The 26466-nt window shown below is 39.3% G+C and overlaps 2 protein-coding genes across 2 annotated transcripts in view; both read right to left on the bottom strand.

Annotated features, from left to right (window-relative positions):
* Nucleotides 1-4191: 4191 nt before the first annotated feature.
* On the bottom strand, nucleotides 4192-5449 carry LOC142342491 (mitochondrial inner membrane protein OXA1L-like). The gene has a single exon (XM_075393836.1). The coding sequence runs from the start codon at nucleotides 5445-5447 to the stop codon at nucleotides 4332-4334; it is 1116 nt and encodes a 371-aa protein (XP_075249951.1). The 5' UTR covers nucleotides 5448-5449; the 3' UTR covers nucleotides 4192-4331.
* Nucleotides 5450-10335: 4886 nt separating this feature from the next.
* Nucleotides 10336-26466, bottom strand: part of LOC142343283 (apoptosis inhibitor 5-like) — a 283681-nt gene continuing 267550 nt past the window's right edge. Inside the window, exons 9-11 of the mRNA XM_075395078.1 lie at nucleotides 12260-12400; nucleotides 11499-11742; nucleotides 10336-11098 (exon numbers count right to left, since the gene is read on the bottom strand). Coding sequence (XP_075251193.1) covers nucleotides 11010-11098; nucleotides 11499-11742; nucleotides 12260-12400 — 474 coding nt within the window. The 3' untranslated portion in view covers nucleotides 10336-11009. The remainder of the gene's footprint in view (nucleotides 11099-11498; nucleotides 11743-12259; nucleotides 12401-26466) is intronic.

The raw sequence follows: 26466 nt of genomic DNA, 5'->3' as shown, positions 1-26466 counted from the left end.
AAACCCGCTAAGTCGCCGGTTGGATGTACTGAAAATGAGAAAATGGGAACTTTTATCCCAAAAATAAAATGGGAACTTTTATCCCAAAAACTAATATGGGATGTTTTATCCCACTTTTAAAAATATGGGAAATTAATTCCCACTTTGCTGACTATATATAGGAAGCTAGTTTTTATATCAACCAGTTATTCAGTATCGTTCACTTCAACCATTTGTTCACTTCAATTCCAATTTAGTTAGCCATCTGATATTCCTCTCTTCAATTGTCACCACACACTTGCTCAATAGATTGATAAAGTAAACATATGATATCGATATTGCTTAACTCATTATTCATATTGTACCGCCTTAACTGTTTTTATAATAAAATTTTTAATTCCATTCCTTTTGTCTTTAGAACTTTAAAGTTAAACTCTCTTTGTATACTCCCATTTAAGCGGCGAGTATACGCGCCGAAACAATTCCGACTTGTTGATAAATTCTGATTATCAAGTACAACAAATAAATCGTTTTCGAACCAATTAAAACGATAATCCAATCGTTCAGAAATAAAACTTTACTTGAACTCACATCGTTAAAATACGCTTTGAAACCAGCCTGCTGGGAGCAATTGAATGAAATCGTTCAAATAGAACCCTCTAACTATTCTTGTTATAATTATGTCGACGAACATTGGCGGATAATTTTAAATAGAAATGAAAGAAAGAAAAACAACTGCACACACAAATGGAACGTATGAAACTCCGGAGTCTCGACTCTTACATCGAATTCGATAAAGAGACTAACACACAGAAAGCGGACTAAGTTTTTCCCTCGGTTAAATAATTATAATGAAACGGCCAGAGAAGCAAATCAACCATTAAGTAAAATGTCTTAACTGAATTTGAAAAATCAGTATTCGAAGATAGAAAGTATAGCAAGATCAAAAAACCCCCAAAACGAGAACTGAATACCATTAATTATTCAAGAAACATTCCTAAATGAACAAAGAGCAGATCTTTTTAAAAAATTCTGTTGTTGGGAAATCTGAACAAATCATAAATTCGAGCCCTTCTGAAAAATTAAATACCTTGACATACACAGTGAAAATTAAGCGACATTCTATATGATCTCAAGCCAGATAAATCTATTTCGACAAAACCAGATCGAAAAACGCTTCCTCCGGAAAAGCGAAAATGTATGTAAATCATTTAAGCTTCTCTTCTCTGGTATCGTATTTTGTTTTCAATTGTTGCTTTTTCCAAAGCCTAAATCTTCTCAATTTCATTGTTGCTTTACATCTTATTTTATAAAACGTTATCGGTTTCAATTTATGCTACACTAGCAGAACTCAACTGGCTGCATTGTTGATTACAGTTTCGAACCCGTCAGATTAAGGTGTTGAAAAGTAAGCAAGCCTTATTGTTGGAGGAAAAATTGGTACATTGCTCTTATTTGCCTGATTTGGTTAATTGGTTTAAATTCACGTTGACCCCTATTTGGTAGACTTCATGTGTTACGTGAGCCAAAAAAATTTGAAAAACTTCGAAATTTAGTTTTTCGAAATTTAGTTGCCGAAAATTCAATGTGTTCAAAATTCAACTATACTCCAAAAAGACCTGTCAATTGATTTCACTTGGAATAACCTGAATCGAAAATCAGTGGTTTCTAACAAACTAGAGAACAAGTCAGATAAAACCAATCTTCAAAGAATGCAATAAAGCTATTTTCAAATATTTAACCTATTACCGCTAATAATTTTCGTCTGTTAGATATCGAAAGCTAATTTTTTAATATCCAAGCTAATTTTTTATAGTCCTCAACTAAAACTATATGAAAAAAGCACTTAAAAATCTCCTGAAGTAAACATCAAAGGAACTATGAAAGCAAAATTTCAAGAAGAAGATCTGACGCAAGTAAAGACACAACGACACCTAGGTCTTATCATTCAACAAAGCCAAAACTGAAATGAAAATTGCCTCAGTGATTCCGAGAAAGCAATGAGTGCCCTTTTACAAATCAAGCTTACTCTATCAACTTCATGAGACTGAATGCGTAGAGGATACGTAGTGCCAAGTGCCGTCAGTGCATCTCAAATCTGGCTACAAACTAGAAAAAGTCTACACACAAAAATCCAGATTCATGTAACAAAACCGATACTCAACTCAATACCGAACTTGATTTCTAACACAGAAACTACTACCATTGAGTTTATGCGTTGATATTCACAATATGTGACAGCTGTTTTCTATGAACCAAGGGGACTTTGACCTAGCAAATAATATTGGCCAATAACTTTGGACCAACAATAAAATCAACACGTCAGACCGAAGTTGGTGAATGACAACTCACTAAAGCAAGGCTGAACAGAACAAATGACAACTTCATTAGGAGAACCAAACTTCTTTTTAATGAAATCGCTAAAGCTAAAACTGAAATGAAAAGTGCATCAGTCAATCTGAGAACGCAAGGAATGCCTTTTTCCAAATCAAGCTTAATCTGTCATTTTTATGAGACTGAAATGCTTAGAGAGGATACGTTGTGCAAATTGCCGTCAGTGCATCGCAAATCTGGCTTCCAACTAGAGATAGTCTACAAACGAAAATCCAGATTCATGAAACTATACGGATACCGATACTAACGAACTTGATTACTAACACAGAAACTACCATTGAGTTTATGCGTTGATATCCACAAAATTTTAAGGCTGTTTTCTATGAACCAAAAGTACTTTGATTTAGCAAATAACAATTTTGGACGAACAATAGAATCAACACGTCAGACCGAAGTTGGTGAATAGAAACTCGGTAAAGCCAGGCTGAACAAATTAAGGACACCTACTTTAGAACCAAACTTCTCTTTAATAATATCTCTAGAGCAATAGTTGTCCATCAAAAAGCCCTGAACAAAATTACTGAAAAAGCTGTGAAGAATTTACTGGAAGTTTTATAAAATCAATTTGCTGAGAAAAAAATGCATTTGGAGTGATCTGCAGATAAGGTAATGTTACTTACACAAGTTAAAACTGATTTGAACTGTGGTGGAAACTCCAGACTAGCCTCTAAATCCTTCACTACTGCTACTACGATAAAATCTACGACTCCTTCACCTACAATTGTAGGTTCCCGAGATCACGAGAAATCAAGATCACGAGAAAAAAATCCAAAGTTGTTTTAAAACTAGTTCAGTATTGTGCGAATTCTTCGATCTCAGTATTTAGCGAGCGTCCAGGTGATGACAGAGGAATATTCACATGGCCTGTTACCTAATGTAAATACTGATTCGGTTAATCGTTTTCACAAATAGCTAAAAAATTCAATATAACGAAAGTCTGTGGCCTAGGTGATAAATAGCCAAGGATATTTAAAAGATAACTGATCACTTACGATTCCGAAAACGTTCTAGATTAAAAACAAAAAAAAATTATACAAGATTTTCTCAAAAAGACGACTACAATTGCTTCAGCCTTCGTTCGAGTTAAATTTATTTTCAGCTCAGAAGCGATTTCTAAAGATGAGATCAGTGATCTATTTGACTTACGTTCCGTCTGATGCACCGCAGATCCAAACTCAGGCACTCTCCCCCCTCGCCGGCAACATCCCTATAAATATTGGAGAAATATGGGAGGAGGTTTATATTGTTGTTATGTGTTCAATCTCCGATGGCAGCGGTAGATCATATCAGAGTTTCGCATAGAACTTACCTTTACATTATTGACACGTGAAGACACATTGTAATGTTGACTCAATTCTCGAGGTTTGAATTTCTGAATTTGAAGTAATTTCAACTTCTGCGGTTTGATTTTCATCAGCAATTTCCACAGAATCAGCTTGTATAACTTCGTCCACATTGTTTCCGTTGGTAGTTAAATTATCAGTATTTTCTATTCTCTCATTTCGGGTTTGATCTGATCTTTGTGATACAACTTTCGGAGAGTCAAATACTGAACACCCTTTACTTAAACTGGCATTCGGAAAACCTTCGCCACTCTCCTCCAAGGAATTTGAGGAATAAGTTCAAAACTTATTCCTCTTCGGCAAAAATGGAATTGCAGTTAATAAGTAATATTGTAATTCATCACTTAAACCTCAATTTATCACACTTATTACATTCATCAAGTTAAAATTTTAGAATTTCTCTCTAAACTATCTTTCTTACCTCTAGAGAAAAAGAAATTCCAAATTTCTTAGGAAGCACTTTCATTTCAAACAGCAAAAATTTATATTGAATTAAAAAACTTTAACTGGGTCAAATATGAATTGATACTGAATATACAATTTTGAAATTTAGATCATATTTCAACGCAACTCATCACTGATATTTCATCAACAAAGTCAAAATTTATATACATATTACCTGTTTTTCAATTTCGATTCTCTAGCTTTCATAGCTTCATTATACGCCAACTTTTGCTCTTCAATCAACCGTTGTTTCACTATAGCTTGCAGTTCACGCGTCATTTTCCTTGTGTTCTCATACTCGTTAAAATCTTCGGGATGGATCACTTTTTTCGGGATTCCCAAAACCCGTTGAACGGGCCCAATTTCCAGCGCTTTATTAATCACAAAACCCACACAGTTTGACGAGAACCAATAAAACACTAAAGCCGATGGAAAATAAGAGTTCATGAAGTACGTTCCAATAGGTAACAAAGCCAAGAAAATTGTGGTAGATTTTTTTGATTGCATAAAGGGCGCCGCTGGACCGTCAACACCCAGACGCAAAATTAGGTAAACAGTTGTCAAGTTCAGCGCTGGAAGCAGAAAGATCGGATCGGAAAGCGTCAAATTTGGAATCCACAACAAATCTGCATTCGCAAGCCCAGCAAAACTTCGCGTGCTCAGATCGCGAATTGCTTCGAACATTGTCAAAATTACAGGTAATTGAAAATAAACAGGTAAAAACATTTTGGTCGCTGATAGACCATGTTTCGCGTCAAACTGCATGACTTTATTCGTAATATTCAAATGTTCAAATTTATGCATTGCAGCGCCTGACATTGCCTTCGCTTTGAACTTTTCAAACTCGCGGTTTTGATAATCCCACCTTTGGGGCGCTATATTGTGTTTTCTAACCATCATCTTTTTCAGGTACACAGTTACTGGTAAAAGCATAATTCTAGTTGTAACTGCGCATAAACCCAGAGCAACTGGCCACGACACACCCAAAGAATCAGTTAACTCTATTAAAGCATCTTGAACAAGTCCGGAAGTTTTCAGGTATTTAAAAGCACTAAGACCAAAAACATCGGCCGATTGCGATGCAATTTCAGCACTCGATTGTACGAATTCCGATCCCTGAGATATCAAAGCTGATTTAGTGGAGATAGCTGTGCTGTTGAATCGTTCATTTCGTACTGAGAAAGAGTATTTTGAAGATAGCGATGGTTTTACGCAAAACTGACCGGCTGCAAATTGCGACCGACATAGATGACAGGAGTTAGAGAGCAGTGCTCTACTTTTTAACATTTCGAACTGAAACATGTTTTAAAACTACTTATTTATTGATGAAATGCTTTTCAAAAGACGCAAATTAGTGATGGAATGTACGGAAGACCTATATAAAACTTCAGACCACTATGTTCGCAATCAGTACATACTCGGCAGAAGCCACAAGTAGAGCGCATAAAGGTCAGTGGCCAGCCAACAAAAACTGTCCAAAGAAAAAACCGCAAACCATAACCGACTAACAGCGGGCGAAATGCTCTCACGCGACTGGCGCGCATTTGGCATCGTCAGTAGTTAGCTTGCAGTTAAGGGAGGCTAACTTTTGCTTAATTGAGGGGGGGGGGGGGTTCAGATATTTTGGAAGCGAGCGTCCTCGGTTGCAGGTGGAATAAAGAGGAGTGGGGTTAAAGTGGTGGGGAGAGGAATTGAGGAGTTAATAAGAGGGGATTAAACTCTTGGAACAGCCCTTAACATCATGAATTTATGTTTCTTAAACAGTTTCGGTGAATCGCATACTTATTGAGCAGTCAGTATGTAAAAGAACTTAAAGCCTTGGGCTTTACCAGTTTATCCCGTTTTTGAGGACGAAAAGTCAAATGATCAGACGACAACACTATACTGAAAGGTAAAAGTGAGTTAGCACCCCCTATTTCTACGAAGTAAGAATTCAATTTTTGAGGCAATATTACTCCAACTCACAATCACATCTTCAATATATTTTACACTATTGATACCGAAATTAGTCCTCTCGCCTACCTACGAATTTCAGATAAATCGAAACGCTGACTTACCAGAAATCCCTGGGATTTTTAGTAAATCAGCGTTTCGATTTATCTGAAACTCGGAGACCTGTGAGAGGACTAGCTTAGGGGATCAATGGTGTAAAAATTATATTCAAAACATGATTTTAAGTTGCTGTAAAATTGCGTAACTTCGTGAAAATAGGTGCCCTAGTTTAATTTTGCATTTCAGTAAAATAGACGAAAAGTTGGCAGTATGAAAAATCTTATTTTGAAGAGACTGAGAAATAAAGACAAACTCAAAGCATGAACTGTGCACTATCATTTGTAAGTTTGAGCCCTATCATTTGTGAGCTGTTGCACTCAAGATCTCTCAACGGCAAGCTCTTACTCCAAAAATCTCCAAAAATTTTTTTTTAACAAATGGCATACAACTGAAACACTTAAAACCTCCAAGCATTTGAAGAATGATCAAATTGTTATCGTGATCGCTCATCCTAACTAATACGGAAGTATTGAACAATTTTCTCTCAGTCGCGGATTGATGCAGTTAGTGGATTTAAAATAACTTCAGTTTTAAAACACTAAAATTCTGTCTGAAAAAAATCTACGTATCACAGAGGTTTCAATCTTATTCTGGAGAATACTAACAGCGATATAGCTGCAAAAAAAAAACGAGTGCAAACGAGAAGCAGTAAAAGAACACAAGTTTCTATAACATGAAAACCATTAATTTCACCATTCATTTACAACTAAGTGTGGATACAGCTCTCCATGTCGGCAGGTTATTGTTCATACCATATAAAAATGTTTTTCCAAGCATGACATATCAATGGTACAATTATTTTAAAATGAATTTATCGAAATTAAAGCTTACTGTTGGTTTTAAAATCCGACAGAAAAATAAATCCGAAAATGAAATCGCTTAAGAAAAGCGAAAAAAACATGATTTGCATTTAGCTAACAGAAAACTCAAAATGAAAGTCAAGTGAAACAAACATTAATAATCTTCAAAGTTAGCGGAAAACGTCAATTGCAAGAAACAAAGTTTCAAAACAACAGTTAGAAAAATTTCAGTATAAGGAGTAGTCAAAAATTAGAAAGATAGCGCAATCAGACGTTCACAAACTGTTGTTACAACAATAATTTCACTTTCAATTAAAAATTGGGAATCATCTATCTAAAACTCATTCACATAGCAATCATGTTTCAGTTCTCGATCGGGTTGAAACGACGCACTTAATACATCCGAAAAACGGTATTTGAAGAACCTTAAGATGGCACAATCCCAAACCTTTTAAAAAGATGCTGGCTCATGCTATCACTGTGTTCTAATGAGAGTAATGACAGTGATGGGATACAACAATAAAAAAACAAAACTGGTTGGTCGTAACTCTCAACTTTAACTAGCATATGGTTCAGACAAATGAACGGAGTAGGTCTAATAAATGTAGAGGGCAGTAATATGAACGAAGAAGGAAGGGGTTGTGGACCAGATCCAATACCTCAAAAGAGAACTCCGTTATTCTGTCTTCCAATACATTTTGAATCTTACTGCCCTAAGAGAGACTAGGAAATGTCTACGATAACTAATGCAACTCCACGCGCTCTTGCTTGACGAATTTATCTCATTTTTGTCTACACAAGTCAAATTAGTCAGTCAGAATTATCAAATAAGTTTTAGTTTGCCTAAAATTATTTAATGTTCTGACCGGATGATTGCTGTTATATAGATGTGATAGCTCTGAATAAACAGACAATAATAATTAGTCTCTTGTGTTTATGTAGAGACTTTTCCTGAGTTCCTAAACACCGCTATGGTCACACCCATTTACAGAAAGAACGACCCGGAACCAGATAACTAAAGACCAAAAGTTATTGAAATTATAATCAAAGAGCAATTGAGTGAAATACTTACTAGTTGTCAATACCGCTTTAGGAAAAGCATTCTGCAACAGACACTCTCGTTCATACAACTGAGTTTCTGAGGCATAACAGATTTTAAAAATTGTAGCAGAATTCTACGAACATTCAAAAAGCATGACAAAATTGCCGACGTTATCCTACCAAATGAAGTTAGGAATAATAGATGTCGACTATAGGACAAAAAAACTAATTGAAAGCTTCACCTTGGAGAGAAAACAGTTGACTCATTAACGTTATTTTAGATGAAATTGATCTAGGACGTGGTGTGACCCAAGGGACAGTGCGTGATCCGCTATTTTATCTGCATACAAACGATCTGCGAAATCAACCTGATAAGAACTGTGAGGTGCTACAGCATGCAGATAAAACATTACTCCTAGCTTCCAGTCCTATACAACAAGAGTACAAAACATTAAAAAACCAAAATGTACTATCGCTGATTAAATATTTCACGAATCTAAAACCAAACTGACTCCATTAAACTAATTCATTCAATTCAGCCGCAACAGAAATTCCAACATATAAGCATCAATTAAAGTTGCGAACAAAACTATAAAGGAGTCAAAATTACAAGTATAAATCTAGGTTGTAAAAATCTGTTTCCAAGGCTAAGTGAAACATCTTGTTTAAAAAGAATGGCGTGCTGAATTAAAACTCGATACGAACAGTTCTATGAGAACAGTTATGAACGCAGCTGTTCTGACCAATTTAAACTATTCATCACCCTTAATTCAATAAATTGACAATAATTTGCTTATATCGTTTGGGAAGCACCTAAGTTGGGCCATTCCTTAATGCCACTCTAGAAATAGGATGGACTCTACAAGAGATGCCAAGATAAAAAATTCTATCCTTGTTGAATATTTAATTAGGTTGAAAAGAACTACCTATATGTGGAAACTGAGCGACTTTCTCTTACCTACAATTAATCCTCCAGATGCCACAGCTTCGCCCACTTGGTGCAGCAAATAGAACATTAGATGTGATATATTTTGTTAGTGATTCTCTATATGTAACACTCTAAACTTAGAACGTTCAATTATAAAATCAACAAGAGATTAGAATTTAGTTCCTTAAGACCTTAAATTTCTGGAAAACAAAAATACATTCCTGCAAAATTATTTCGAATAAGAACTGCAAAATATTTCAGATAACAAATATTATACATTTTATGGGTCTGTTAGCTTGCAATCTATCAGGATTTAAAAATTTTACTAAACCTTGTTTTAGGAAAAATTCAGTCTTTAGTCGAGTTAAAAATTATTTAATTGAAATTCATTTAACCAATTAACTAAACTCGCAGTTTTGTACTAAATGTTTAAGCTTTTTTACGACTGCTATGGTTAATAAAGTGTTCTTTGTTTTGTAAAACAGCTTCTTTTTTGTAGCACCTAAAATGAAATTAATTGGCATACAAACTGTGTTTTGAAAATCTTGAACTATCTGACTTGCTGTTAACATTACGTATGAAGCTGCGGACAACTATTACACAATTCCAGACTTTGATGATGCTGATCGACTCGTTGAAAAAAGCGGTTTTGATATTCACAAATATGAACTCCCGCAAAACAAAAACCTATTGCATTAAAATACTTCCTCACTCATTTCGCTCCTATAGGTTGAGAAAATTTCATAATTGCAAAACGTTTTTACTCCAATAAAACTTTTCGGAAGCCAAACGTTCGCAAAACAAAATATCGCTAGAAAACCAAGACTAAGCTTCACAGCTAAGACAATTCTTGCTCAACTGCAAATAATGCGGTCTAATAATTAACATAGCCGGCAGATTGCCGGAATAGCTGCGAAATAGACTTGCGTGCCGTAAAATACAGATGGAAAAAGATACAGAAGTGAGTTGATAATAGTTATCGCCGCCGCCTTACAAGTTTATTTCAAAGGAGGTTGTTTTTGGGTGCAAAAAAGTTTCCGTGTCGCGTCTCGAACCGGCGATCTCCGGATTAACAGCCAGTCGCCTTACCCACTCGGCTGTCGGACCATACAATCTGTTTTCTTACAATCAACTTTGTTTTAGGAACAGATTCTGCTTCTGAATAACCGCAATTTAGGTCACGCAGAAAGCGTGAAATCAAGCGCGAAAAAGCCATTTAAGCAGTGACGAGACAGAATGTTCTAGAACAAATGTAAAACGAAAATGAAGCGTCAGACGACGAAACAAAAAAAAACCAAGAGCACCGCAATATAGCTACGCTCAGCTTACAGCTTCGCAGCTATAAAAAAGAAAATTGACTTTGAAACAATGAATTATAGGGTCAATGCCTCCGATGTCCCAAATCGATCACACAAACATCAATTTATTCGTCAACTTAGTAACATTCTGAGCACTAACTGTAACAACACAAACAAAGTCAAAAATTTTTTAACAGAATAGCATAAGTAAAGAAACGAACAACATCAGGAAACCCAAATTTCAAATGTCTCGATACAGAATCGATAGCAATTAGCATATCATTGCAAAAGAGTTTTTTCCACGTCCAGCACGTACACACATTTGTTGCTTGTTATTATTGAAAAACAGATAAATTATGACAAAATGGGCACAAATCATATATATCGAAGGATAAAACAGAGAGAAAGAGAACGAATATCAATGATAAGATAATGAGAGTAAAAACGAAACAAAGGTTAACACATCATGAAATGCATGGATCGATATCGATCAATTCTGTCACGAAACCGAGCGTTATTTCCACATCGAACAAAAAAATTTGCACTCCGACATTAAATTTGACGTCGTGTTTTAAAATATTTCCGAAGACTTCTTTGGTGGCGCAATTCGTACAAGTGCTTCAGCATTGAGTGACAACCAAATCGTGACACCTTTAATGTTGGTTGGTTTTTGAGTTTTGATTGCAGCTGTTGAGAGTTTTAGGTGTCTGGGATCTGTATTAAAACACCTCTAGTATCGATAGCCTCCTCGGTTGAAACCCCGTCCTCTACCATACCCGCCATATCCTCCACGTCCTCTGTTGTTGTATCCTCCTCTCTCTAAAATTCAAGCACCGTGAAACACGATTTATGAGACTTGATCATTTCAATTTCAGTTTTGTCTCACTTTGACACTAACGTCTCGAAAGAGCTCACCTATTTAGTATATACAGTATTTATTTTTACACAATAATTTTTATATCCAACTCTGGGATAGACTGAAAAGGTCTATAACCTGGGTGTCTATAACCTCATTGTCTGTCCCCTCCAATGCAACACTTTATTATGCTGTAATTTGTACGTAGTTTTAATTGCAGAAATTAATTCTTTCTGACTTTCAATATTATGATTGAAAAATTCTTCTGAGTCAATTTGTCAAGTATGCGTCCCTAAGTCCACTATTCCAACATTATTCCAACTATTCCTAAGTCCACGATTAGCTATTAATGAAGAAACTTACGGTTGTAAGGTCGTGACATCTTAGCCGTCGTGACTCCATTCGAAGTGTCCTTGGCCGGTCCTGAGATGGGGGTGAATTGCCTCTTTTGGCCCGGAGCTTTTTGCTCTGGCACTGGGGCGGCAGGTGCCGGTGTCTTCCAAGATAGGGTAACTACTGCAGTGTGCTGGGGAGGGATTCGGAAGAGATCCTTGATGATGGTGCTGATATTGCTGCACACCACCAACAGCTCTTTTTTGGATAACGCCTGTTAAACAAACATTCATTCTGACATTTTTGAAACATTTAAAAGCAACAGCTTTGAGCCATGTTTAAATACCCATGACTAAGTAAACCTGTCAAACATCACCATGTCTAAGACCTTAACCACTCCGATTGCGACAGTTATTTGCATCAGTCATTGGATCACAGCTAAAAAAACAACTAACGAAGGGCGAATTGCTTTCAAACGACTGGGGAGCGCGCGGAGGGGTTCCAAACAGTTTCAGCGAATTGCATTCTTAGAGTCTTCTAAGCCGAAAGGCTCTAAGAGAACTTAATGCCCTCAGGGTGTTACCTGTTATCCCGTTTTTGAGGACGAAAAGTCAAAAGGCTCAGACAAAAAAAAAACCGACCAAAAAGACCTTAAGACTAATATAAATGCTAAACTTTGTTTCAGAACAATTAATAAAACTGCACATTTAATAAACTAGCTTTGTTAGATATCGAAATGCACTGATAAATATGTTCAGTGATGTCTTATCTTTTATACATGGAGAACTTGCCTCGTCTGATTCGGCATCCTTTACTGCCTTTAGTCCCTCGTTGAGCTTCTTAGTGTGCGACTGGACAGCCAATGCGAAATATTGCAGTCTCTTTCTCAAGTCAGTCATCCTTGCCTGGGCCTCAGGAGCCGTGAAGAAGTCCTGAAACAACACCAACCCAAATTACAACTCGACTCCTGCTAGGAAACTACTGAGCCTACTTATATTTGTACATTGTAGACGCACATCTAGACTAGATTTAACGAAACCATTAAAACAAAACAATGCAGGCCAATCTAACAAGGAGGCTCGTATGTTAATGTATGTGGCACAGAATGTTTTTAACATTCCTATTTACATACAATGCACTAAATCACTGCTAATTCCAGAAATAATTTTATTTTAACAAAAATTTGTTTCAAAAGGCTGTAGCAAAACTTTTTAAAAAAGACATGGAATAGAAAAATTCGATTTAATTTGATATTAACAAACATTTTAACTTTTGCTCTTCATGAACAGGCTGAAAGATAAGTATTGAAAAAATTCAGTCTTTGATATTTTCGAACGGAATTGCTTTTCACTTTTAAACAGAATTTCAATGATTCAAAGATGATCCAAGTTGATTCCGACTGAACCTCAAAAAAACCTGAGTGACGAAGAATAAAGTAGGAAAATAATGCCTGTAGACGTTCCTTAAATTATTATGAAACTGAAAACAAATTTTTTGTTGTAAAGCTTTGCTACACCACTGTTTTTACACGCAGAAAGTGGCTTTTCGAATTGTAAACAAAATTACCCAGATACCAAAACCAGACAATTGTTTAAACAGCTTATATAGCGCTTCTATTCAAAATTCAAATAGAAAACAACAAAATTGGAAAATGCAAGTTTGTTCAGTTTGCCTGTAATGCCATAGAGCTATACAAGCTCGAAAGAGAACAAATAATTTAAGGAACGACACTCGGCAGTTGTATTGGGACACAATATCAAGGACAAAACCAATGAACTACCTTTTAGAGACATGTAACTTAAGTCTGAGCTATATTGGATAACAAAACAATAATTGCTCAAAAAACAAAAACATTTGATTTGTACAAGTGTAAGAAAATCACTTGGGTTCTAGTTCTCGAAGATTGATAACAAATACGAAAAAATTGATCTAAAGGATAAAACCAAATCATAGTCGGCAAAAAGCAGGCAAATAGCCGCCGTTGACCCGCTTCACGCACAATGGGATTGGAACACAAAAAGAAAAATAAGAGATAGAAACTGACAGAAATTTTCTAAGTTTCAACATTTATTTGGTGTACAAATTCTGCATTTTCGGTTAGATTCTAAAATTACACTTAATTCAGATTCTAAACTAACTATTAAGCATAACACTAATGCCAGTTAGCAATCGCTTTAATGAGCTTTGATAACCTAATGCACTATGACGTAAAACCAGGCTTTATATGCTTATCTTGTTTCTTTTGATCTTGCTCACTACATTGATCGCATTCACTACATTGCGTAATTCAATGTGTGAAAGAATTCAAAATCCATTCAGTTGAAAAAGTGAGTGAGGTAAGTCAGAAATCAAAAGTGAAAATTGTGACTTATGTAAAACGTGATCAAAAGGTAAAGCGAATTATAAAAGGAGAGAGCGCCTAAATGATAGCCGTTGAGAGGCTGACGACGGTTATTAAATATAAACCGACTAATGTCGGAAGAATTGCTCTCGAACGACAGGCGGGTAGAAAAATTTAACCCCACTGCGATTCAAACCATTGACCTCCCAACCCATAACCTGATGCACTGCCCACTCATCTAACAGGCCCTTTTTGTAGGTATGCTGCAAACAATTTTATATTAGCAACAAGCTTTACTTCAAAGTGAGAGCAATAGAGATGACTCAAAAATGAAGAATGAAAGCCTGAAAAACTCACTTGAGAAGTCAAAGAATTTCCTAGAAGAAAAGCGCAAAATGGTCAAGCAAAAAATTTGTATAAAAAGACCAACACATTTACAATAATTGCTATGAACTTCGTTCCGGAGCAATTAATAACTTTTAAAGTATTATCAACGAAATGGAATTGGATTAGCGGAAACAGGCAAATGAAAAATTCGTCAATTCGTTGAGCATAAAGAAAAGACGCAAACGTTGATATCTTCTGTTTTCGGTCCAAGGAACTTCTAGTCAAAAACCTTGAATGCCCTCTTCTGGATCTCCCAATTTCTGCCTATTTTCCCCTGGAAAAATATCAGAAATTCCGGAAGAGTTTCTATTCATTTGAAGAACTATAAATTTCCTGGCCCGAAAGAGAATTGCACAAATAAAATGTTGCCTATTTTTTTCAAAAATGTCAAACATAGCTGGCAGATTGCCAGAAAATAACCGCAATAGATTCGTAGATCGGCAGTCTAAAAAAACAGTAAAAAAGACAGACCAAAAAATTAGTCTTTTCATTGAAGGCTGATCTGTTATATTTTGATTAAAAATCTGTATAAGTTATTGCTGCCTCTATTAGCTGATCTCAAATAACCTTCATTTAGAGTGACACACCCATTTGACCTCATCGCTTTGAATTAAAGTAATAAAAGTCAATTTCAAAGTGAGGAGGTCATTTCTGAGAGTGAGGTAAGTCAAGTGTGACCAAAAATTGAATCACGCGCATGAACAAAAAAACTCGCTCCACTAGGAGCGAAAAATGACGTCCCGCATGCAATTCAATTGAAATTGCATGAACAAAAAAGTGGCTGTGACGTCATATGGTCGTAACAAAAATCATGACGACGAAATAAAAAAACATAGCAGGACAAGTCCTGAAATACAAATCAAAGAATTGAATCAAAAACTTAGAAGTACTCTACCTGACCAGCATATAACGTGAAAAAAGCTAGCGAAAACAGAAACAAAATCATCTCCAAAATTCTGAGAAATTCAAACAATAAAAAACAACAAAAATATACTCATTGCTAAAACTCTAGAAGCTTTTACCCCTAAGGCAAAATTTGATCTCTTTATTTATACCTATTTCAAAAAGACGTTTAAGACCAATTTTTGTTTCTGAAATCGGTCCAGTATTATATCTGCAACAACTCAAGAAATTCATTGGCCCTTGAAGATCGATTAACTCGAAAATGACCGAAAAATTAAAAGAAAGAAATCAATTGCAAATTTTAATGAAAGGTTACGGAAAATCAAGATATTAAAATCTTCAGAATTGTTTCTGTGTATCTAGAGGCTATTAGACGCCATCCCGTAACCCAATTCCAAGCCTTCAAAAATTAATGGGATCAGAGACCGATAGGCAAAAATTTTAAGAAAAAATTTCAAATCTCAAAAAATAGAAATTCTTTCAAATAAAATGTAGAAAACAATTCACTTGCTCCCTAGCAACTATTTAATAACATACTGTCAAACCTTGGATGAGGTTAGCTGGCTACTGAGATGAGAAAAACAGACTAAAATACAAATGTTTTGGAAAACTTAAAAAATTGCAAATTTTATCAAGAAATTTCTATCATTCGAAAGGTTAAATTGTTGAAAACAATTCCATTGGAACTAAGAACCATGCACTTATTGTCATCAGACCGTGGAATAGGTTCTTTGGTACTTGAGAATTGACAAATACGAAAAACTGACAAAAACTTTAGAAAACCTTGAAAAAAATTGCAAATTTTATCAAAAATGTGCTAAAATTTGAGACATTAAAATGTTGAAAACCAATCCGTTGTTACTAGAAACTATGCACTGCCCTATTATCAAACCTCAAAGAAGATTCCTTGCCCCCTGAAGCTGGAAAAACTCAAAAATGACAAATTTTCAAAAAACTTGAAAAAAATTGCAAAAATTAGTATCATTTTGCGTGTTTGTGTTTGTAGTACCAAAACATATAGCTCACAAAATAGTCATAAAAAGTAAATTTGTCTCGAAAAAGGCCTTCCTCAACTTTTAAAAACTTCAACCTAAGACTAATCAAACAAAAAACTCAAAAAATCACAAAAAAAAACATGAAAAATTGCACCATTTTGAGCCCAAAAACTCCTAAAAACGACCTTTTAACCTTCAATTAAGGCCATCCCAGCAGCTGCACCACTCTAAGCACTTGAAGGACTACTAAAGCCCACTTTAAGCCTCTAATGAAACTTAATGCCCGCTGGGCTTTACCTGTTTATCCCGTTTTGAAAGATCAGTCATTGAAAAATGTGTGAACACATCTTAAAAAAAAAAACACAGCGCCCCAATACAATTCAAATTCTTTGAATTGTAAAAAAGCAAGAGAAGGCTAATAATAGCCCCAGCTATCGCTGTGCGGCTATTAAAAAGACAAAAATCTACGGACGTAGCCCATTAATATATATATTGGTCAATCAATTATATCAAACTTCATTCTCATCAGATTGACGAAAAGGCAGACGATTGCCAAAACCAGTAAAATGCATAGGAGTAAACAAAATTTCAGCCAAATGTTGCTCAGAAAACTTTTTCCCCAAAAAAGACGACTTTGGCATTTCATCGACATAAAACTCGAGATACAGAGAGCATTGAAATGATGCTATTTCAGTGGAAAGACAAAGCTCAACCTTCGAGAAAAATCAGATTGAGTTGTCAACTTTTCTACTATTTAGATTTAAGTACCGTAAAACTGCCCTCAAGTAAATGTCCATTAGATTGAAAGAGCCTTACTTGACTTCTCCACCTATTAAAGTCGAGAACTAATGCCCCGGCTTATCCTGTTTTTGAGGACGAAAAGTCAAATCAATGAGTCAGACAAAAAATCTATCAAGTGAAAAACCGCATTAAAAAAAGAGCAACATGGCGGCTATTAATAATTACAAATTTTGTCCGAGAGCAATTATCAGCTCTAATTTTTTTGTCAATACGTGCAAAATCAAACAATTCAATGTCAAACCTATTTGGCATGATCACGACGTTGTCTATCCTTCCTTCTTTGTCGTATCATGTCTCTTTTGTTCTCATTATTTCAAGTTTCAATTGCTTCGTTTACTTGTTTGGTTTCATGACATCAAAAGTTACAACTCAATTCTCTTCTTACATGACTTTCAATAACCTTATCACATTACAAAGTGATACACAATCAACAAAACAGGGCATGCACTTTACAATATAATGGAGAAGTTAATACTGGGCATTAACATCCTCGGGGCCCAAAAACCTAACCCTAACCTTACGGGGGTTTGGGGTACACATGTTGCAGCTTAACGGCTGGTCTGGTTAAAAAACCTAAAGCTGTTTTTAATTCGCAAGACCTAGCGGTTTTGTCGGGTCCGGTGAAAATCCTGGTGACACGTCCTAGTGGCCAAATTCCCCTGGGAGTCCACTCCTCCAGCAGCCAAACCACATCGCCCACTTCCAGAGCAGCTTCTTTTGAAGTCCACTTTCGTCTCTGATTCAGCGTGGGGACGTACTCTTGAAGCAGTCGTTTCCAGATCTTGCAGGCGCTGTTTGACTTGGGTCCATGATGTCGACTTCAGACTGGCTGACTCTTGAAAGAGAAGTGTTGGCACATTCGCAAAGGGTCGTCCCAAGAGGAAATGATTAGGCGTGAGAGGGTCGTCGTCCTTGTTGTCGCTCCTCACGTGAGTCAATGGCCTGGAGTTCACAAGACATTCCGCTTCCGTGACAATGGTTGAAAAAACATCAGGTGTCAATTTTGCGGAGCCAAGATTGATGAGGAGAACTCGTTTAACTACTTGGACGAGTCTCTCCCACACACCACCAAAATGAGGTGCAGAAGGTGGGTTGAGTCTCCATTCTATGGACTGGTTGAGAAGGTTGTTCCTGATGAAATCGTGGTCCAGTTGAAGCGGCTGTCGTCGTAGTTGCTTACGGGATCCCAAGAAGTTTGTCGCATTGTCAGACATCAAAACTCGCGGCTGGCCACGTCTTGAGATAAATCGTCTGATTGCTGTGATGCATTTGTCAGTTGACAAGTCTTCTGCTAGTTCCAGATGAATGGCTCGCGTGACGAGGCACGTAAAGAGGCAGATGTATGTCTTTACTTCTTTGTCTCTATGCATTACTGCAAATGGTCCAAGATAATCCAACCCAACGTTTGTGAAGACTGCAGGCAAAGAACTGTCTTGAAACCTAACCTCTGGGAGGTCAGCCATTGGTGGCTGGAGGCCTACTGCTCGAAACCTTCGACACTCGAAGCATTTGAAAGCAAGGCTTCTAAGGTTTTCGCGAACTCCAATGATGTGACATCTTTGCTGGATGTAATTCCTGGTATACTCTACGCCGAGATGCATGCAAATTTCGTGACATTTCTGAATAAAGAGTTTTACAATTGCTTCTTTTGAGTCCAAAATTATCGGGTGCTTTGCGTCAAAAAGCAAAGAGCTTCTTTTTGTCCTTCCACCGACGCGTAATATGCCATCTTTCACAAAAGGTGATAAGCACAGCAGGCGGTCTTTCTTCTGCAGATCTTTTCCGTTTATAAGATCCTTAACAGTTCCAGAAAACGAGTTGAGCTGTGAAACTTGAAAGAGGTGATTTCTGGCTTTATCAATGTCTTTCAAGGCTAGTGCTCTGCGTTCTTTTGTCTTTAGGTTATCTATGAACAAGAAAACTCTGGCTGTTGCTCTCAAAAGTCTGGTCCATTTTGAAAATTTCTCAATGTTGAAAACAGGTTCCAGTGCTGAAGTCTGTTGCATCGAGTGCGTTGCTTCTTGAGGAGCAAAGAAGGATTGCCAGTTTTTCTCAGGGTGCTTCAGAAACTCTGGTGGCGACAACCACAAGGAGTTAACGTCTTCTGGTAAAATTCCTCTAGATATGTGATCGGCCGGATTTATTTTACCAATTATGTGTCGCCAACAGCTGGTGTCCGTAAGGTTTCTAATCTGAACGCGGTTGGCGATGAAAGTCTTAAGTTTTTCTTTTGAATTTATCCAGCCCAGAACAGCAGTACTGTCACTCCAGAAGATTGTCTCTTTGACTGGAACGGATAGGTGCTGAGCAACGAATTGCCAAAGACGACACCCAAGGACAGCTGCTTGTAATTCCAACTTTGGAATGCTTATTTGCTTTAGGGGCGCGACCTTAGAGCGCCCAATGACAAAGTTGGAGGAAGTTTCTTTGTCATTTGACGTTTTAATGTATATAACGGCACCGTATGCCAACTGTGATGCGTCGCAAAACACATGTAGCTGATTGGTACCACTACTGATATCAAAATGTGATAAGCTGCGTGGCATTTGAATTTGTGGTGAATCAAGATATTTGTCAATCCAGTCCTGGATTTGTTGCCGTTTTGACGAAGAAAGCAAGTCGTCCCATGATAGGCCTTCTTTCCAGGTATCTTGCAAGATTATTTTCAGTGTAATTACGATGGGAGCTATTATCCCCAGTGGGTCAAACAGGCAAGCTATTAAGGACAACAGTTTGCGCAAAGTGTACTGGGAAGCGTCTTGATCTATCTTCGACAATTTTTTATGAAAAATTATATCACTCGGGGAGTTCCACAGCAGTCCAAGAACTCGGTGGTCTTCAGTTTCACTTTCGATGTGTTGGGATTCTAGCATTTTCAAAGATTTCGGCTCGTTGGTTACAAACTTTGTTAAATTGAAACCACCCTTCTGGAGAGTCGACTTTAGATCAGAGACACACAACTGAGCATCTTCAGTGCTTTGGAAGGAATGAACGAAATCATCCATATAAAAACTTTTGTTGACAAGGTCAATAATTTCCTGTCTTGGGGCAAAGTCTTGGGCAGTGCGTTGTAAGACAAATATTGCAGTTGCTGGTGAACAACGTGCACCGAATATAAGCCTTGTGTACTGATATTGCCTGATAGTTTGATCTGTTGGCCACAAGAAACGGAGACAAGATTGGTCTTCAGGGATTATGGCTATTTGCATAAACATAGCCTCTATATCAGCCATTACGGCGATTGGTTTTTCGCGGAAGCGAAGTAAGATACCAATCAAATTGTTTATCAGATCGGGTCCAGGCAATAAATTTGTGTTTAACGATTGTCCTTTGAAAATTGAGGCGGCATTGGCTACTCGTCTTACTTTTCCTGGTTTGTTGGGGTTACAAACCGGATGGTGAGGGAGGTACCATATTCTTTCTGGCTGCGGATTCTCAAAGACTACTGGCTTTACGTAACCTTTCTCGATGTCAGTTTGCAGGGTTGCATCGTATAGAACACTCAACTGATGATCTTTGGAGAGCCGACGTTGCAGGCTAGTTAGTTGGGCTTTCGCTACTGGATAATTGTTTTGTAATTGGACGTTACTCTTCCACAAAAGACCAATTTCATATCTGGTACCGTTGTGACGAATTGTCTTCTCGAAAATGTCCAGAGCTAAATCGCTGTCTTTTGAATTTTTTTGGGGTTCTTCTGGTTCAGTACCGGCGTTGTCTATTTTCCAAAAACTGGTTACATAGTCGCACAGCGGTTTCTCGTCATGAAATGTTGAACATGTCAGAGCCTTATCGAATGGTCTGTAGCTATGTGACAAAAGGTTTGTTTCCGCCTGATATGTTTCCTCTGCTTTGCGTTTCATTGGTCCCGTTATTGTCCAGCCTAAAAGGTTTCTGATAGCGAAAGGTGTTCCGGTCGGTCCTTGAAGAAATTCCCTTTCGAGAATGAACTGTGTCGCATCAACTCCTAACAAAAGCTGAATTTTGTTGTTGTTCAGATTTGGAAATTTGATATGTTGCAAATGAGAGTAGGTTGCGCAAGTCTCATTTAATTCTTGCACTGGTGCGTCGCTAAATTTCCAGTTGTTAATGGAATGCACATAGTTCAATCTGAAGAGTGGTTCATCATCATTATACCTACCAATATCAAGGCGGACCAAATTCGCATTGATAACTGATTGGTCAAAGGCGTGCATGACATTCAAATCAAACTGAATTGCCTTTGGGGCATTGATAGCGTTTGCAGTTGTATCAAGTACATAAGAGATTGTACTACCGTTGTCTAGTATGGCGTAGCATTCCACTTTTTCCTTGTTCTCGCCAAAAAGTGTAACCGGAATGACTTGCAGCTGATTGCGAGATTTTGCTGGAAAGCCAGGGTTGTAGGTTGGTGTATCAACTGTACTATTCATTTTTCTGTTCAACGGTTCGCACAGCGGGAGTTCGACATCTGTCAGGTTTGTTGTCTCGGCTCTCTTCTTTTGTTTGTCGGGGTCATGCAACAAACTATGATGCTTTCCATTACAATGACGACAAACGACTTTTGATGCGCATTCTTTAGCAGAGTGGCCTGGGCTCAAGCAGTTAAAGCAGAGTGAGTGTTTTTTGACCTCCAAGTTTCGTCTAGCTACATCAAATTTGTTGAACTGTTGGCATCGACCTATATAATGCTCTTGTTGATCAAGGGGGCATTTCGTTTTGACATTTTTTGTGACGATTGATGCGTTTTTCCCTGCATTTAGGTTTTGATTCCCTGAAAAACCAGGTTGTTGATTGTTAATGTTTTGTTTTCTGCTGAAGTTATTGCTTGTCTGAAATGACTTTTGATTATTCCTTCGATCATTGCGTCTTTGTTGATTGTTGGAGTTGCTGTACACGTTAGCTGAGAACTGATTCCTTTGTGAGCTGTTAGAAACCGTAGAATTGTTTCTTCGAATGTTTCCTTGAAATCCATTGTTGTTGCTGTTTTGAGGACTGGTTTCCTGCAATTGTTCACAGGCGCGAGAGTGTCGGTCCATCCATTCCGAGAACTCCAAAATTCCTGGATTTTGAATATTGTTGTCAATGGTGTGCTCACTCCATTTCATTTTGAGCGAGTTTGGGAGTTTATCACGTGCTAATTTAAGTAGATATGTAGCACTCAAGTCAGCGTTGAAGCCATGGGCTAGAAATGTTTGAACTATTTTCCGCAGGAGTGCTGCATAGCTAATTAGAGCTCTATGGTCATTGGCTTGGGGACGCTGCCAGGCTTCTAGTTCTTGAGTAAGTGCAGAAACCACGTTTTGGGGATTCCCAAAGCGTCTATTTAACTCGTTTAGCGCATCTTTGTAAAAATTTGGATTGCACAGATAACCTGATATACATTCCTTGGCAGGCCCGATGACGAAGGATTGCAGGTAGCTCATTCTTTCAGTATTTGTTATATCAGGGTTATTATGTATTGTAGATGTGAACATGCTGCTCCATTCGTTCCACTTTAAAGGATCACCATCATACTTTTGTATGCGAATGTCAGGCAGCTTTACAGACCGATGCGGATTTCGAAACCGGTAATTAAACTGACCTTGATCTGTGTTAGAATTCCAACTTAATGTAGTTGGTAATTGATTTGCAAAGACTGGATGGTTTTGCTGAGACACAGAAACTGGTAATTCGTAGTTAACAGGTGCTTGAACATATTGATTGCTGATTGCCGAGGAGGCGAATGCTGTAGGCCATTGATTACATGATGATGATATTGACCATGGTGTAGGGTTATAGTAAGGTCTCGACGAACAAGCAACTGAACCTTGTTGGGGGTGTAGCATAGTAGTTTGAACTGTGTCAGGTCCATGAACAAAACTTGTAATGCATGTTGGCAAATTGTGGATGTTCGTCGTATTTTCAGAAAAGAAATAGTTTCCACTCTCAAGAGATCTTTGTAATGTTGCATCCTGATTGACAATTGTACTGGTCATTACAGTTTGCTGTGAAGCAGGGCTCTGTAGGACCATATTTGGAGTTACATTTTGTTCGTGTAGTCTACTACTGAAGACCGGTTCAGAATTTTCCTGCTGATTTGGAGCTGTTATTGAAATTTGATCTGTAGAAGTTTCGGAACTTTCAGCTAAATATGATTCAGTATTTGAAGGTTCGTCATCAATTGGCTCACTGATGTGAATTCCAGTTGTGTCGCTATTGGTGAGCTCCCTTGAATTTCTTGCGTTTGTCTCAACTACTGTGGAGGCTGTTGTTCGATTGCTTTGAGTAGAGGCTGCACTGTTTGGACGAGAAGTAAGAGTTCGGCGGAGCATTTCGTGTCGCTTCACTTTTTGGGCTACTTCCATCTTCGATCGAATGAGTTGATCAGCTTCTGCCAAAGGGCCTTCAGCGTCCTGATTGTCTGATTCCGTTAACTCATCAACTATATTTTCGATTTCTCGCATAAGACGTTTAAACTCTTCATGCGTTAAAGAAACAATTTCTATTTCAGTGTTATTACTTACTTGAGCCTCTATCTCATTTTTCAATTCCTCGATCGTATTTAGCTTTCTATAGAAGAGCCGTATAGTGCCGGCGATTGACTGTTTTCGTCCTTTCATTTTCCTGTTGAACGCTTTTGACTTTCGAGCTAATTGACGGTAACTATAGAAACACGCACTTACAGATGATGTGTTTGAGTGCAAGGACTGTAAGCAGTGGTACTTCGAAGTGTGAAAAAGTATAATACGAGGTACCTACTGGGGCTGGCGAGGGCAGCAGTGGTGTGGGAGTGCGTTGGCGCACGGCTGATGGAGCTATAACACGACTAAGTGTCAATAAAGTCAGTAGGAGGCGCCCAATGGAGCTGGCGATGGCAGCCGGGGTGATGAAGTGCGTTGGCGCACGGCTGATGGAGCTATAACACGACTAAGTGTCAATAAATTCAGTAGGAGGCGCCCAATAGAGCTGGCGATGGCAGCCGGGGTGATGGAGTGCGTTGGCGCACGGCTGATGGAGCTATGACACGACTAAGCGTCAATGAAGTCAGTAGGAGGCGCCTACTGGAGCTGGCGATGGCAGCTGGAGTGATGGAGTGCGTTGGCGCACGGCTGATGGAGCTATGACACGACTAAGTGTCAATAAAGTCAGTAGGAGGCACCTACTGGAGCTGACGATGGCAGCTGGGGTGATGGAGTGCGTTGACGCACGGCTGATGGAGCTTTGACACGACTAAGTGTCAATGAAGTCAGTAGGAGGCGCCTACTGTGGCTGGCGATGGCAGCTGAGGTGATGGAGTGCGTTGGCGCACGGCTGATGGAGCTATGACACAACCAAGTGTCAATCAAGTCAGTAAGAGGTGCCTACTGGAGCTGGCGATGGCAGCTGGGGTGAAGGAGTGCGTTGGCGCACGGCTGATGGAGCTATGACACGACTTAGTGTCAATGAAGTCAGTAGGAGGCGCCTACTGGAGCTGGCGATGGCAGCTGGAGTGATGGAGTGCGTTGGCGGACGGCTGATGGAGCTATGACACGACTAAGTGTCAATGAAGTCAGTAGGAGGCGCCTACTGGAGCTGGCGATGGCAGCTGGGGTGATGGAGTGCGTTGGCGCACGGCTGATGGAGCTTTGACACGACTAAGTGTCAAGGAAGTCAGTAGGAGGCGCCTACTGTGGCTGGCGATGGCAGCTGAGGTGATGGAGTGCGTTGGCGCACGGCTGATGGAGCTATGACACAACCAAGTGTCAATCAAGTCAGTAAGAGGTGCCTACTGGAGCTGGCGATGGCAGCTGGGGTGAAGGAATGCGTTGGCGCACGGCTGATGGAGCTATGACACGAGTAAGTGTCAATAAGTCAGTAGGAGGCGCCCAATGGAGCTGGCGATGGCAGCTGGGGTGATGGAGTGCGTTGGCGCACGGCTGATGGAGCTATGACACGACTAAGTGTCAATGAAGTCAGTAGGAGGCGCCTACTGGAGCTGGCGATGGCAGCTGGAGTGATGGAGTCCGTTGGCGCACGGCTGATGGAGCTATGACACGACTAAGTGTCAATGAAGTCAGTAGGAGGAGCCTACTGGAGCTGGCGATGGCAGCTAGGGTGATGGAGTGCGTTGGCGCACGGCTGATGGAGCTTTGACACGACTAAGAGTCAATGAAGTCAGTAGGAGGCGCCTACTGGAGCTGGCGATGGCAGCTGGAGTGATGGAGTGCGTTGGCGCACGGCTGATTGAGCTATGACACGACTAAGTGTCAATGAAGTCAGTAGGAGGCGCCTACTGGAGCTGGCGATGGCAGCTGGGGTGATGGAGTGCGTTGGCACACGGCTGATGGAGCTTTGACACGACTAAGTGTCAATGAAGTCAGTAGGAGGCGCCTACTGTGGCTGGCGATGGCAGCTGAGGTGATGGAGTGCGTTGGCGCACGGCTGATGGAGCTATGACACAACCAAGTGTCAATCAAGTCAGTAAGAGGTGCCTACTGGAGCTGGCGATGGCAGCTGGGGTGAAGGAGTGCGTTGGCGCACGGCTGATGGAGCTATGACACGAGTAAGTGTCAATAAAGTCAGTAGGAGGCGCCCAATGGAGCTGGCGATGGCAGCTGGGGTGATGGAGTGCGTTGGCGCACGGCTGATGGAGCTATGACACGACTAAGTGTCAATGAAGTCAGTAGGAGGCGCCTACTGGAGCTGGCGATGGCAGCTGGAGTGATGGAGTGCGTTGGCGCACGGCTGATGGAGCTATGACACGACTAAGTGTCAATGAAGTCAGTAGGAGGAGCCTACTGGAGCTGGCGATGGCAGCTGGGGTGATGGAGTGCGTTGGCGCACGGCTGATGGAGCTTTGACACGACTAAGTGTCAATGAAGTCAGTAGGAGGCGCCTACTGTGGCTGGCGATGGCAGCTGAGGTGATGGAGTGCGTTGGCGCACGGCTGATGGAACTATGACACGACTAAGTGTCAATGAAGTCAGTAGGAGGCGCCTACTGGAGCTGGCGATGGCAGCTGGGGTGATGGAGTGCGTTGGCGCACGGCTGATGGAGCTATGACACGACTAAGTGTCAATGAAGTTAGTAGGAGGCGCCTACTGGAGCTGGCGATGGCAGCTTGGGTGATGGAGTGCGTTGGCGCACGGATGGAGCTATGACACGACTAAGTGTCAATGAAGTCAGTAGGAGGCGCCTACTGGAGCTGGCGATGGCAGCTTGGGTGATGGAGTGCGTTGGCGCACGACTGATGGAGCTATGACACGACTAAGTGTCAATGAAGTCAGTAGGAGGCGCCTACTGGAGCTGGCGATGGCAGCTGGGTCGAAGGGGAGCGGTGCAAGACTGGTTCCAAAGAAACATCATGCTCGTCTTGGTATTGTAGTCTTTGAAAAAACTTCACAGGACCCGAATAGTTCAAATATATTTTTTTTAATGACAACAACTACAAAATTATGTCACCAATAAGAGCTTGTTTTTGTACCCTAGCTTTTCTCGAAAATTCAAACTAAAAAACGGTGTTCAATTTGGCATATAGTTCCTCAACCCAATATTTGAATTGTCTATCCGTCAATTCGTTTTTTTTAAACCACTACCAACTTACAATAGGCCCCGAAGCTTATTTGATAGTTTA

The sequence above is a fragment of the Convolutriloba macropyga genome, chromosome 7 (genome assembly GCF_964194025.1).
Source record: "Convolutriloba macropyga chromosome 7, txConMacr16.3, whole genome shotgun sequence".
Taxonomy (NCBI): Eukaryota; Metazoa; Xenacoelomorpha; order Acoela; family Convolutidae; genus Convolutriloba; species Convolutriloba macropyga.
Note: the sequence above shows the minus strand (reverse complement) of the source record. Positions and strands in the feature narration are given on the sequence as shown.